The sequence below is a fragment of the Grus americana genome, chromosome 5 (assembly GCF_028858705.1).
Source record: "Grus americana isolate bGruAme1 chromosome 5, bGruAme1.mat, whole genome shotgun sequence".
In the NCBI taxonomy this organism is placed as follows: Eukaryota; Metazoa; Chordata; class Aves; order Gruiformes; family Gruidae; genus Grus; species Grus americana.
In genome coordinates this window covers 12,956,451-12,970,548 of record NC_072856.1, presented here as the reverse complement: position 1 = coordinate 12,970,548, position 14,098 = coordinate 12,956,451, and the positions used below count along the sequence as shown (strand labels likewise).

General features: G+C 41.3%; 1 protein-coding gene across 3 annotated transcripts in view; it reads right to left on the bottom strand.

The window, feature by feature from the left end:
* Positions 1-2,138: 2,138 nt before the first annotated feature.
* Positions 2,139-14,098, bottom strand: part of SCUBE2 (signal peptide, CUB domain and EGF like domain containing 2) — a 44,073-nt gene continuing 32,113 nt past the window's right edge. For all 3 annotated transcript variants that reach the window (XM_054826892.1, XM_054826890.1, XM_054826891.1), the window contains 6 exons: positions 12,840-13,007; positions 9,873-10,034; positions 8,483-8,680; positions 7,723-7,875; positions 6,556-6,635; positions 2,139-5,935 (listed from right to left, as the gene is read on the bottom strand). In XM_054826892.1, the coding sequence (XP_054682867.1) occupies positions 5,783-5,935; positions 6,556-6,635; positions 7,723-7,875; positions 8,483-8,680; positions 9,873-10,034; positions 12,840-13,007 (914 nt within the window). In that variant the 3' untranslated portion in view covers positions 2,139-5,782. The remainder of the gene's footprint in view (positions 5,936-6,555; positions 6,636-7,722; positions 7,876-8,482; positions 8,681-9,872; positions 10,035-12,839; positions 13,008-14,098) is intronic.

Sequence of the window (14,098 nt, the reverse complement as noted above, 5' to 3'; positions counted from 1 at the left end):
TACTGTGCTTGGTATAACATGAAACACTTGAACTAAGAACTACTAAACAACAAATTGCATCTCAAGTGACCACTTCAGAATATTTCAGCTTCCAATGCAACTTTTTTTCTCCTTAAAACTATGAACCCCTTACTTCCTGATCCCCAGAATCATCACAGATAGGAAATTTCATGGCACATGATTAATACCCAGGTTTGTAAGTCTACATTGCCTCTTGAATAAACTTCCCAGTGAAAAAAGCAGGCTTCAGTTGCATTAGATCAAGTTTAGCAGCTAGCCAGGGTGAGGGAGTTTCCTTAATGAATTCTGTATTTATAGACATGTTCAGTAAGGAAAAAGATTTCAAGGTCATCTTTTCTGACCTATTTTTTTCATTGTGTACTAAACAGGCTTTACTTCATGGACTTTGAAAAACTTTATTACTCGTCAAAATTTGTTTAATCAGAGCAACAGCTGCACTAACATATTTAAACAGAGCAAGATTTTTTTTTTCTTAACACTTAAAGTGGTTTAATAATGAGGTAGTTTAAAAGAGCAACATGCAGAAAGCCATACATAATGTGCACTGACTAGGAGAGAAACGAGATGAACTTACCTTCTGAAAGTGGAATCTGTCCCTTGAATACTCTAACTCCTGTTTTCCTCACAGGTGCTATATTTGTATCACCGCTCATGGGTGTTCTACAGTGACAGCAGAATATACGTTGTGGAATAAAAATTGTCCTACTACACATCTTGCTATTGCTCATATGCCTATGAGGCTGGTTCCAGGGATGCCTAGAAACAAACCTACTTATACCGGCCCTGAATTTGGTTCCAGTTCTTAAAGAAGTACTTGTTTATCTCCTCCAGCAGCAGCCTTGCACAAACACAGTTTCAATGGAGCAGCATCAAAAGGAAGATAGGAAGTATATATACATTTTAGTTGTGACAGGTTTTATATTCGGCATCTATTGCATTTACAGGATGTCATCTACATGTATGATAGAAAAAGCATTTGCATCTAAGTTTAATTCAGAAATACTTGTGGACCACTATCCTTGCATTCTGTTCCCAAGAATTATCGTAATACCATTTCTTCCCACATCAGAGCTCTTCTGATTCCTCGGATTTAAATAAGCTTCAAGGCTTGTGCTCTATATTCTGCCATTACTTATTTCTGTTATGTAAACAACCAAAGGTCCTAGTCAGAATTTCAGCTCCCACCACTCAGGGAGTTCACAAGACAGTTCATACTGACATTCCCCATCCTGGAGGGTATCTGAGTGCTCATGTGTCCAATCTAGCAGATGGCAGCATTCACAATCTCAGGAAGAATATTTGACTAACACAGTTTTCTGCTGTGATTAGCCTATAGTCATCATACTTTTCCATGACGTCTATATTCCTGTACGTCATTTACTTTGCTGTCTTTTCAGTATAAACCAATGTTTCACCTAACAGTTGAATTACACAGTTTTATCTTCCAAAACTGCACCCAATGAATGTGGATGACTACATTCAGTTTAATACAAATCAGTCCTTATCACTGTGATCAAAGGAAAGTAAGGGTCAAACAAACAATTGAATAAATTAAGGAGAAGATATTGGAATTATTTTTATAAAAGTTTCATAGATTATTGACTACCACTAATAATCTCAACATAATATCACAGAAACAAATACAGAGAAACAGTATTAAAAATTATTATAGATCAACTCATTTCAAATTTCTTATGACCCAATTCTATTTTTCAAATTCTAAGAAATGAAATCAGTGGATTTAATGAAAAGCTTGATGAAACTGTGGTGTAATCTTAAAAATATTCTGGGAACTTGTGTCTTAACACAGGTTTTCACCTTGTTGTTTTGTTTTAATTATTTTTAAGTTTAAAGAAGGGGGTTTAGGTGTATTTTTGTTTATTTTTTTAGGAAAAAACCCAGATTAATCTGCAAAGTAATAAATACTTTGAAGTTAACTTTAAGTAGTTTATTCTGTGTTCATACAGCTGGTTACAACAGGCCAATTGACTCCAGCTTGTCATACAGGAGACATTTTTAGCATAATTATTACAATTAATACCAGGATAATTCTGGTATTATACTAGCCATAAATATGTGCACCACTAAATATATGAAGAACTGTATCTTTATGGGTATTGATCCAGGCTAATATTATTACATGAAACAGAATGCTATGGTAAACAGATATTCCCAAGATAAAGTCTATTTGATGTGAGATAACTTGCTACACAACTGTTAACTTTCTCACAAAACTATTATTTAGCATAGCAAAGACAACTAAAAATAGTGCCCAAGGTTTTCATGCAACTAAAAGTTCGCTGGTTTATTTCTCTTATTAAGAGTAACAGTCCGAAACATTTTACATTAATTTACAATAATGAAAAAGATTCTTATGCTTATCTCATGTAGGTGACATTAAGTCATCCAGTTAACACTAATTGTTATTTCAAAAGTTAAATCCTGTTTTACAAGGTTAAACATTTTTTGAATCATTTGTTGCCAAAAAATAACATCAGTCTACAACCACACAGAAAGTAGAAATTAAAATTTCTACAGAGCCACTACCATCTCTATGAAGATACAATGCCAAGTGTTACAATGTTCTGCAACAGTTATCACTTCTCCCAAATTTTAAAATGACAAAAATTCCCTCTTCACTTTTTACTGCACACGCAGTAAAAAGGGAAATTTTGATTCATAATGTTAGATCAAGGGTAACAGAAGTGCTCCCAAGTCATTTACTTTTTATGTAGAAAATGTACAGGGCTGTGGAGCAAAAAGGATTCTTCTTCAAAAAAGGTCAGGCTTTTCTGCTCAGCCTTGGACCACTCCCCACACTTACAGACTCCTCTCCTTCCACAGACAACAATGAAAATGGCCTGTGCACACGGGGCAACAGAGAAGCAAAGTTGAGATCCACCGTACCGACGGAAGGCGAGATGCTGGTCCCAGAGCAGTGTGCAGAGCTAGAACAGCGTGCCTACAAGATGAGGTGCAGTGCAACGAACACAGAGCTCAAGTCAGTAACTCATGCATAGAGCAAGAAAGCCTGATTTCACCAATTAAAAATATTTGGATGTTTCACAACTTTTGCTTTCTTGAACCCTTGCTGAAACCAATCACTCCGATTTGTGTACCACTCAGCAATGTGAAACAGAAATATTCAGATCTATAGCCACCTTGGGAGGGAATACAGCAAGAACTGGCTTGCTTCCTTTGGCCAAGAGCACACAGACCACAGCAAAGCCACTCTGCTGGGCTTGGCCCTGAAGCTGGCACACCATGGTCCTCTCCTCCCAGTGCCCCACCAGCAGGCCCCTAACTCACCCACGCACTCAGAGTGGAACTGCGGCATCTCACCCATTTCAAAGTGCTCCATTGCCACACAGACATGGTTGATGGGTCATTGCGACTCACGGACACACCGCATCTGGCATGGGAAGCCATGAACAGTAGAGAGGCAGGGGCTGTGCAGCCAGAGGGAAACTATCTTGAAATACCTTCCTGGGATCTCACCACAACAGTGCATTTCACCACAGCCGTAGCAAGCCTTTCTCACCAGCCTTCTCCTTTTGGCATCCCTTAGCCATTCCTCTCACCAATCACACTGCCTCATATCTTCTTCCAGATAACCCTTGTCCTCCCTCCCCATGAAGGCAGCAGGGACTCTGTTCAGGATGAAGCACACCAGCCAGGACCTGGGTTCCTTCCCCTGTTCTGCTAATTCACTACCTGCCTCCCTCCCACCCCCAGCCTGTTTGCTCCCCTTTTCTGCAGGCCTGACAGCCCCGTTCCTGAAATGGGTGCTCACCACCCTGCCACAGAAACCCATTATCAGCTCCTGAGCGCAAGCAGGACCCCTAGTGCAGCCAGCTAGGACACAGTTCTCCCTCTTGGCAGCAACACAAGCCATTTCCCTCCTCCTCCCCGACCACCGCAATTCTTTCAGGGCAGCAGCAAGAGGAACACAGCACCGCATCACCCCATCCCGAGAGGTTCTGCTCCCCAGCTGCGGCTGAAGGCCACTGCCCCTTCCCGTCATAGCACAACCAAGACGGGTCCTTACCACGTGACAGGCTGCACAGAACAGGGCTACAGGGCTGCCATGGCACGGCAGTTTAGCAAGGCTGCATTTGGTAGTATTCGTTTGCTCCTAACAGCGTAGGGAAGAGATTTGGACCCTGGCTCTTGGTGAGGGTTTCATCTGTCACACTGTGAACATGGTATTATTCACATACAACAGTTAAATACCACATACCAATGCAATGAAACCCAGGGAGATCTGACTCCACACCCTTGGAAAGAGAGCATTTGTCCTGGTTACACTGCAAAATTTCAGTACCTTTCCTAAGGGGGCACACAGAAGCAGCCTGGTGCCCACTGCACCGCTCAGCACTGCCAGTGACCGAGAGAGAGAGATCGTAAATCCATCTCCAAATGAGGACAACTGTGGCCATCTCCCTTCAAGACAGAAGACCCAGAAGGTATATTACACTGATGAAACAGTTTGCATGGCCAGAGGACAGTGATGTAATCTGAGTGTGGACAGAAAAACACTGAGACGACATTTTGATCAACATAGTTCTCCTTTTCAGAATAGCCTTCTCTCACATAAGAAAGACAACCTGAGGAAAAGGACAGTGTTGGGGAATCTTGAACAGTATTTTGCCATAGATGACTTTTGCAGCCACAGTCTGGTTGAGGAATATCTTTGTACACCTACTTCTCTCCAGCAAGACAGGGAAAGCAGCCCTTCTCTGCTCAACAATGTGACTGCAAGGTGCTCAGACAAGATAAGGGATATAAGGATTGAAGTTCATCTAAGAACCTTATACAGGTTTAAATGGTGATGTACAAGAGCATAATCTATGCAAAGCCTGCATTTAAAATGGGGGTTGTGTATTCAACTGCAGGTGCTCAGAGGATAGAATTTTATGCTCTTGGAAGAGCTGATGCCTTGTGCTGTCCCAGACCTATGCACAGGGAGAGCACTGGGATTTAGCAAAGAACCTGTTCTGTTGTACCATTTGCAGCCAGCCCAAAATGGACATGTCCAGCTGGTCAGGGTCTGTTTGCCATTACTGTGGCGCCCTGGTTTTATTCTGGTATCACTCCATTTAAACCAATAGGTCATTAGCATGAACACAGTGTGATCCAGGCCCAGAGCATTCAAGCTAATATTCAACCCATTGCTTATTCCTCCATATGCCTCATACAACACATAGTTCAGAGAAAAATTACATCTTGTGTAATTCTTGGACTAACTGGTTTGGACTAAAACTATTTCAATCTTAGCTCTGAATTTCCTGCGTAGCAAAAGTTAAGAGAGACATCAATCTCGTTCTCACTTTCAGCGAGACCAAACACGAACCCAGCTTTGTTGAGGTAACATGCATTAATGGCAGTCCAGAGTTCATCCCACACCACACTGCTTAGCCTGTCTGTCCTCATTAGCTTTTAAAATTACTGACGAAGCAAGAGGGCAGAGCTCTACAAAATTCTGCTTGGCACCATTCAGTTACAGAAATTATGGGCAGTCTCTAATTCAGAGACCCACGAAGTATCCTTGGTACCCAAAAGGTATTATCTGGAAAGGAATCAAAATTCTGTTCACCAAAATATTTATATTAGCTGAGAAAGCCAAACTCTGCCAAGAACGGAGCTGGCAAGCTTCCTTGGAGTTTCTCTGCCAGTGTGTAAAACACAGAAAGCAGCCCCACCTACCACAACCCCTCTGTCCATGCCCAGGGCTGGTTAGGTTTTTTAAGTACAGTGCCAGCTATTTGTAAGGCCTCAAAAATCTGGAAACTTTAGAGCGCAGCAGTCGAATGAAGGATCTTGGGAACATCTCTCTTGACTCTTGGGCTGTGTACTTGAAGTAGTTCTGTGGATGCGCCAACACGTCAAACAATGCTTTTATCAGTTTCTTGTCCTAGAAAAAGGAAAGTAGACTTTACAGTAATTCCACAGAGGAGTTAGGGTCAGTATTACCGAAGCTTAATGACTGATTAACTCAAAAGATTATGGTCATTTTACTTTTCAAGTACTAATGTTTCAGGGGCTCAGAAACCAATGGAGCAAGGCTGACACTCAGGCGGACACACAGGGAAGTCACTGGAGTTTCACATTTATGATTAATGGCACCAGGATTTCTCCCCTCCTCATATTTCCAAGAATAGCAAATGAAAAAACAAAACAAAACACAAAACAAACACTGGATCTGATATCCAGCAAAAGAAAGGTTCCATGCAACTGTCCTCTAAGCAAGGTCAGAGAAGTGAAATCCACGAAGAGATTTTTTTTTCTTGCCCAGGGAGGAAAAGCGCTTGCTAACCTACAGGCGACAAGTAGCAGCACCAAGTGCTTCCCAAGAGATTAAATCCCACATCCCTCAGTTTGCTCCAGGTTGTGCTGATTCCCCCCACTTCCCTGAAGTAGCTTGTGTCTAGCACACCAAGGAACACATCTGATACAGAGCAGGACGCAATCTCATTGGCAAAAAATAGTGTCTTTTTCAATCAAAACCGACATTAATTAGTAGAAGGAATATACCTTAAGTATTTCTTGATGATTTTCAGATGCATAAAGTCTACCATCCCGAACAATGTCTTCTATTAGCTCTTGGTAGTCCTCTATGGAGAATGCACATGAAAGTAATTTGCAGGTTCAGTTCACTTACATACTCAATACCTCCCTTGGTTACACATGTAAGCCCTACCCTCAAAAGAACCAGTGGTACTTGGCCCTCATATTAGCAGTCAGAAAATATTCCAAATGCTCTTCTGTAAAGAAACTACAAATACTGTTTACTATGAAAATAGTGTACTCTGCTGAGCTGCTCAGCATGCAAAGCAAAATAAATCATAATGCACGTAGGATTGTAGTGCATGCTGTAACCAAGTAGCCTGCTTCAAACCAACTGCACTGCAGAATCTTATGTGTAAATACCCACAACATGTTACTGGCTTCTTTCTACACTAACAAGGAAAAAACCAAAAGAGGTAAGGGAAGTTTTCTTAAAAGGCAAACCTCCTGGTCAATCAAAACTTGAAATGCTTCAAAAGGAGAAGTCTCCCCTGGAAAATTAATTATCCACTGTTGATGAAACTCTGCAGACCACAGCAAGGATAACTCTTAGAATTAATCCAGTGTGAACAGAAACATGCCATATCATTTTCACAACACTTATACTCCAGTGCAAAGCCTCAGCTCCAGTTTCACTCCTGGTGACTCTGACAATGACAGAGTGAAACTCTTGCCCCTCAAGCTTCTTTTCAATATAGACATTTTGCTATCTGGTACTAAATTACAGATGGTGGCAGCAACGTGATAAATCAGAGGCACTTGGGCTCTGCCTAAATTCCTAACTGAGGGCACTCTGCTGCCACCTGAAGCAACCCAGAACTGGGAAGGCACAAACATGCGTAAAACCCAGGTTCTGGCTTTGAGGCCAGCATTTTGCAGGTCAGAGCCCAGAATCCCAGCTCTTTGTTTAGGTCTGTGGAAGACTGGGAATACAGTGGCACTTCAGACTGCAGTGCAATGCAGAATCCCTTAAAGTAGATATAAATGAAAACAGCTACTGGAAGTAGTCCCATAGTGACACTGCTGAGAGCGCTGGGTTGCCCTGGTGCTTAGCAGGGTCAAGGAGCCCACAAGGAGTTCTGCACTGCTGCAGCTGCGCTAGTCCACACAGGCTCAGCTGCTCACACCACTTACCGTCATACGTTACATAAGGAACTTGGAATCCTTTGGCACTGTTCCCTTCATTTGACTTGAACTGGATCCACAACTTCTTAGACCTAGAAGTGAAAGCTATAGGGCGTTCGTAGGTTTGACAGGTTTCATATGTGGTCACCGAGTTGGAAGAAGCTTTCAAAGAAAACACACAATAGGCAGTTATCTGACAACGTTTCATACTAATGAACAATTAGAAAATAGGTTAAACTACTATGACAAGAAGTGCTTGCTGGCATTAGGAAAACTCCTCAAAATGCAGCAGGCTATCAGTGGATGGCAGGCCATCAATGTGTGACGACTTGGTCAAGGAATATTTTCCCTTTTCCTGAAAAAAACCCAACAGTCTACACTTTGAAGGATGTGCCTATACTAGAAACTGAAGCTGTTTATTCACACATCAGGCACCTGTAGGGACTAGCAAGCATCTCCTCTTTCCAAACTCAGTCTAGAATTGCTTAGCATAAGTCCTGACTAGTTAAGCTTGAACCATCTACCCCTTCTTAACAATATTTATCTCAGAGTTCACTAACACATCATATTCTTGCACCCTCATTTCACCTGAACCTATGGAACAGCATTACCAAATAGGATTTCTCAATTCGTCATCTAAAGAAATTTCTACTCTTAAGTAAAGGCCAGCCAGGGTACATTTAGCTTCTGTAAACAGCAATGCACATGAGAAGTCTGTGTTGCACACTGAAATAGATACCGTATGCCTCAGTAGATGTTCCAGACTTACAGCTTTTACGCATCACCAGGTAGTCTCCACACTCATCTTCTATGGGTAGAAATATTTCTGGAACCACAATCAGAATACGGCGCTTTGGTGGTGGGTTAATATTCCAAGTGCACTCAGTGTTTGCAGGATAGTCCCCAGGATAGTTTGGTGATTCAATATATCCAGTGTAGTCTCCCAGTTCACCTCCACACTGCCTATCTGAAAAAGCAATACAGTATGCAAGACTAGGCAAAGTGAGGTCATCCTACAGCTCTTACAGTCACTGTCAGAAACAGTACATGGGTGACGGACACACAAACTTTTCTGTTTGCATCTGATGCAGGTACAGTTCTCTTTGCCAGCTTCACTTCACACTGCTGCCTGCTTCTGTCTTTGTGTTTTAATCAATGTTGAGACAAAGATACAGACTAGTCCCTGTTAACACAGCAGGTGCTATCGACCAAGCCACAGCCAAGCAGCAAGGCAGCTGTAAGAGGAGGTAGAAATGGTAAAGCAAGGATTCTCCACTTGCTTGTACCAGACAGAACGTTTTTACAGAAATATCAGCTGAAGTCTAACTGGAGTCTGAGGTGCTCTGCTCCGGCACCGTGCCTGCAGCAGCACAAAACAGGGAGTATAGCAGGCCCTTTCCCTGCACACATCAGCACTGCTGGCAGTAAGAGAGGGTGAACCCCAGTGCAGGATGCTTTGCCTGTGCTCCCCAACTCTGTGTGGCCACAAGGGTCTGGGCACTACAGCACTGTGACAGTGATGTGCGGGTGTGACATGCCCAGGGAACAGATTGTTTAAGTGAGAGACATGCAGTTCCCAGAAACATATTTCTGTGTATGTATGCTTATATATGTTTGTGTGTATATAAGTGTCACCAGAGGATCATCTGAGGAGTCACCTCTCTGCCCTCTATTTTCCTTCTTTAATTTACCCTCAGCTTCCCACACTACAGCTACCGTGGTTCTCTTTGTAACTGCCTCTTTCAAAGGTTGTTATTAAGAAGAAATGGTTACTACAGCTATTAAGTTTTGTGAGCCAGCTTCCATTCCTTTTAATAGAAGGGAAGGAAATCAGAGTACCGAGAACACAAACTCTGCTGTAGCACAGGAGAAAAGATTGAACAGCAAGACCCAGAATGCCCCAGCACCAACTGGCAAGACACAACCATCGATTACCTTAAGAAAAATGATGGAACCAGTCTGCAAAAATGGTCTCTCATGGACCTCAGTAAGCCGGGTAGGATGAGATACAGGCAGGCAGCAAAAGAGGAGCAACACCACTGCCATCTCTCCAAGCTCCCTCGAGCAAAGCTAAATTTTGCCCTTAGGGCTACTCTGAATATTAATGACCCAGTCTTTTTGTTTGTAAGACATCATCAAAACCATCTTGCTATACTTACTTTTGCACTGTGTTATATTTGTTGACCCATCAAAATCAGTAGTGGTGTTTCCAGGGCATGAAATGCAGTAATTTTGTCCAAACTCAGGCTGGTATGTCCCAACTATGCAGCGAATACATCGATGAGTTGTGGTGTTATAAAAATGGCCAGGTGAACACTGAACTGGAGAGTAATTAAATATGCAGCATGGTTAAAAAGTAGAAGTAATACATTAGATTGTGATTTTATGCATTTTTATAGGACCTAGTATAATTTTAATAACTGAAATGCCATATTCATAAACTACGAGGGTAATAAAGCAGAGGTAATTGAACAGATTTTAGTTTATCAGGTCATTTTTTGCAAGTTCAAAAGTCCCAAACGCAACATTACAGAACAGTTCTGTGTGGAAGCAGTAATAAAAGATATGGGGGAGTGAGCATAACCACCATGATTTTGTAAGCAGGACACCAAGTAGAACAGTGTGTTACCAAATGGTTTAGCCACTGACATTTGACTTGGAATATGAACTGTAGGTGGAAATGCTAACTAAACCTTTCTTTCTTGCCAGCTTATACCAAGCAGCACGTGAACTGCTGCTACATCCTAGTATACCCCTGCGATCAGTTCACCACAAGCAGAGGTGAAAGACTTTGGCCCTCTACAAGTGGCACATTGCATCAATATTAGTGACTAAACTGGTATATTGCCTTCTTCTCTCATGATCACACATTATCTTGCAACAACAGGCCATGACTCAGGGTACAGCCACCTCCACCAGATCTGCTGCTACTTTATCACATCATGCAAACAATCATCTTCCAAATCATCATTCTCCCAAGTAACAAGTGATAGGACAAGAGGAAACAGCCTCAAGTTGCGCCAGAGGAGGAAAAACGTCTTCATAGAAAGGGTTGTCAAGCACTGGAACAGACTGCCCAGAGAAGTGGTTGAGTCACCGTCCCTGGAGGCATTTAGAAGATGTGTAGATGTGGTGCTTAGGAACATGGTTTAGTGGTTGGACTTGGCAGTGCTAGGTTTACAGTTGTACTTGATGATCTTAAAGACCTTTTCCAACCAAAATGATTCTATGCTAGCTAGACACATAAGCTATAGCCCCTCACAGGGCTTGCCAAGAGTACCTCTTGCATCACCAAAGCAAGACCCCATTCTGACATACAAACTCTTTTGTAAACATAACAGATTTTATGGAAGTTTTACACATGGGAGACTGACAGAGGGGAAAAATCCTTTCCAGCAGACCTGCAACTTTTTTTCTAGTTCCCCATATGCAGACAGGAAGATTTTCTTCTCATTGCAATCTGAGAATACAGGACCCCAAACACCTTTGCTTACATCTCTAATATGCTTCTTTTTATTTGATTTTGCTTAGCTATTCTGCATCTATGCCCATCATCATCTGTACTAAAACCTGACAGAAAGCAGTCAAGAGCATCAGCCATAGATTATCTTTGCTCTTAACTCCATCACTACTTTACTTTTTTCCTTGCCCTTTTTCTTTGTGGGACTAAAAAAAAAATTAAAATAAAATCTTTTCTTTTTCCTTTTACCTCATTTAGCAAGTTTACCTCTCTCAGTTCAAGATCAAAATAATTTACTACCTTGCTTTCCAAATGTAGTTTTTTTGTGCTGCACAGACTCTTTTTTCTATTCCTTTTATGCTCTGCTTACTCCCAAATAACTCTAGTCTTGTTGAGCTTTGTAACTAGCTCAGCCTGGAGTCCTTCCCTACATGCTCCACCCCCCAAATGCTTCAGATAGAAGTTCCAAATAGTTCTTGCATCTGTGATTCCATGTCTCACGTGGCCTCTCCCACATGCAAATCCCTGAGCTCTTCATTCCAGTTAATACAAAAAATTCCTTTAATCTCCAGTCTAATTTGAAAACTGAACCTCATTTATAGACCTGGTTTTGTTTGTGTTACATAAAACTGAAATCAGTTCCTCTTATCTTGATCCAAGGTTTTTTAACTTTTTTTTAGTGCTATACCTTTGCAAAATTAAGTATGAAACAACAGCATTTGTGGATTCATTGATTCTTCACTGAAGAAATCTATAAGCTATCACATTATTACCAGTAATATTAATTCTTCAACCATACTGCAGAATTCTTTTTGCATCAGGACCTTATTTCTATCCTTTATTTCTACTGTACAGCAGTAGATTTTCTATTAACACTTTTTTTTCAGGTGATTTTGATATAAGTGATGTTCTTTTACCCATGCTTTAAGACACTGAGCAAACCATTATACTGATTAACATTTCATCTCTCTCCATGGGCACATATTTTTATCAGCATTTTCAAAGACAACTTCATAGCTGTCTTTCAGCTTTTTACATTTCAGATAACTAAGATGCTAACAAAATTCCTTTATTTTTAAAGATATGATCCCCACCTGATTTTCAATTCTATGAGGAGAACCTTGGGAGCTGATAGCATGTCAACTCCACTGTGATCAAATTTCGAGGGCTGTCTGAGGTACTGCAGGGTTAAGCTGAATGCTAGCTTTTTAGGTATATCCCAAGGTATCCAAGCCAGTTTCTCATTATGAACATGAAGAAACTATTTTCTTACTTATCCTCCGGGACTGCAGTTCCCTCCTTCACATTTTATGTTGCTGCTGTGCTCATACCCAAAATGTCAATAAGGCATACTGGTCTTGATTTTTTTTCTTGAGGCTTTTTTTCCTCTCTGCTGTTCCTTTATATGACTCTTCACAGATCAACAACTTCACTGGCCAACTTCCACATATCTCCTAACTCCTTGTCAAGTATTGTCTCAAAAGCATTTATAAAAAGAATTGAGGTTTTATTGAGTTTTCTTTCAGCCAGGCCAGCCAACTATGAGATCCTTGGAAGGAGAGATCCTTGGACGGAGAATGACCCTTCTTTGCATGCCCCACTTGTAGCAGCAGCAGGTACTTTTTCCTTGGAGCAACGCAGTTCATCAAATAAATCTTGACCTTACCTTTGGTCTCACAGTCCTGAAACAAGGATGCACCGGTATGCCTTGTTGTTAGACCTCCTCCACAGGGAAAGCAGGATACTCTCCCAGCTTCAGGCTGGTATGTTCCAAGGGGACATGGCAGACAGGGTTTGAAGCCATCAGGAGAATATTCACCTGGTGAACACTGATCTAGAACAGGAAGAACACACTTGCTTCAACCTGTACATTACAGGTGAAGGTATGTTAGTGAGCCTGCAGAGGACCTGAAAGCCCACAGTGAAACTGCTCCCCTCTTTACGTGGGAAGTGGGAGCCAGGTTTCAGAACTGAATGCTAGCAACAGATAGAACAATACATGCAATGTACCCTGTGAAACTGAAACAGACACTGACAACCTCTGGTGCTAGTGGGTTCTTCTGTGAGCTGGAGTGGATTTCACACTTTATTGCAAGGCTACACTGGACACTAGGCCTGTCCAGTACTCTGTTAATCTGTACAGTGCAATTATGTAGTGATTATCTCCTCTTTCTAGCTAAAGAACTCTTGGACTCCTCCCAAATGACATAATTTAGTACTGAACCTAAGATGCCAAAAACGTACTTCCAGATTTCTGTATTTTAATCTTAATATTATTGAATATTCATACTTCATAACCATTGGTGTTACTGAGTTGTGTGAAAACCTCAAGCGCAACAAGTAATTGTGCAGCTTCACTAAACATTATGTGTGCCTCGAAGACTTTTAAAGCAGAAATATTCTTGCCATTCCTCTGATACTGGATCTTGGATAACGATTATCTGTGCACTGGATTGCTGTGTTCTGTACAGTGCATAGATAGGACTACCTCAACCCGACCAATTTTACTTAAACACACACCTCAATATTATCTAACAAGCCCAATAATATTTATAGGTATCTTTGAAAAAATCTGGTTTTCAAACTTTTCACAAAAGAACTGGCTTCAGTGCCACTATTTAATAATTACCCTGCTCTGGAAAGGCACAAAACACTGTTGCAGTTGTTCAGCTGTGCTGAAAAATTCTGTCCTTTTAAAGACCTGTTACGATAATAAACTGTTAGCTTTAGTTTATAGCTCCAATAAATCACTCAGTGAATAGCTGTTTTGTTAGGAAGTTAAATTGGCCTTGGCTTCATTTCAGGATATACGACTAACAACAACCAGGGCATTAACTACCGGTCATGATCAATGACGAAGAGTTTTGTTTATGACTGAGTGGAATAGTGAGTGTTCCTCCTTAACTTAAAAATAAAAGATAGCAG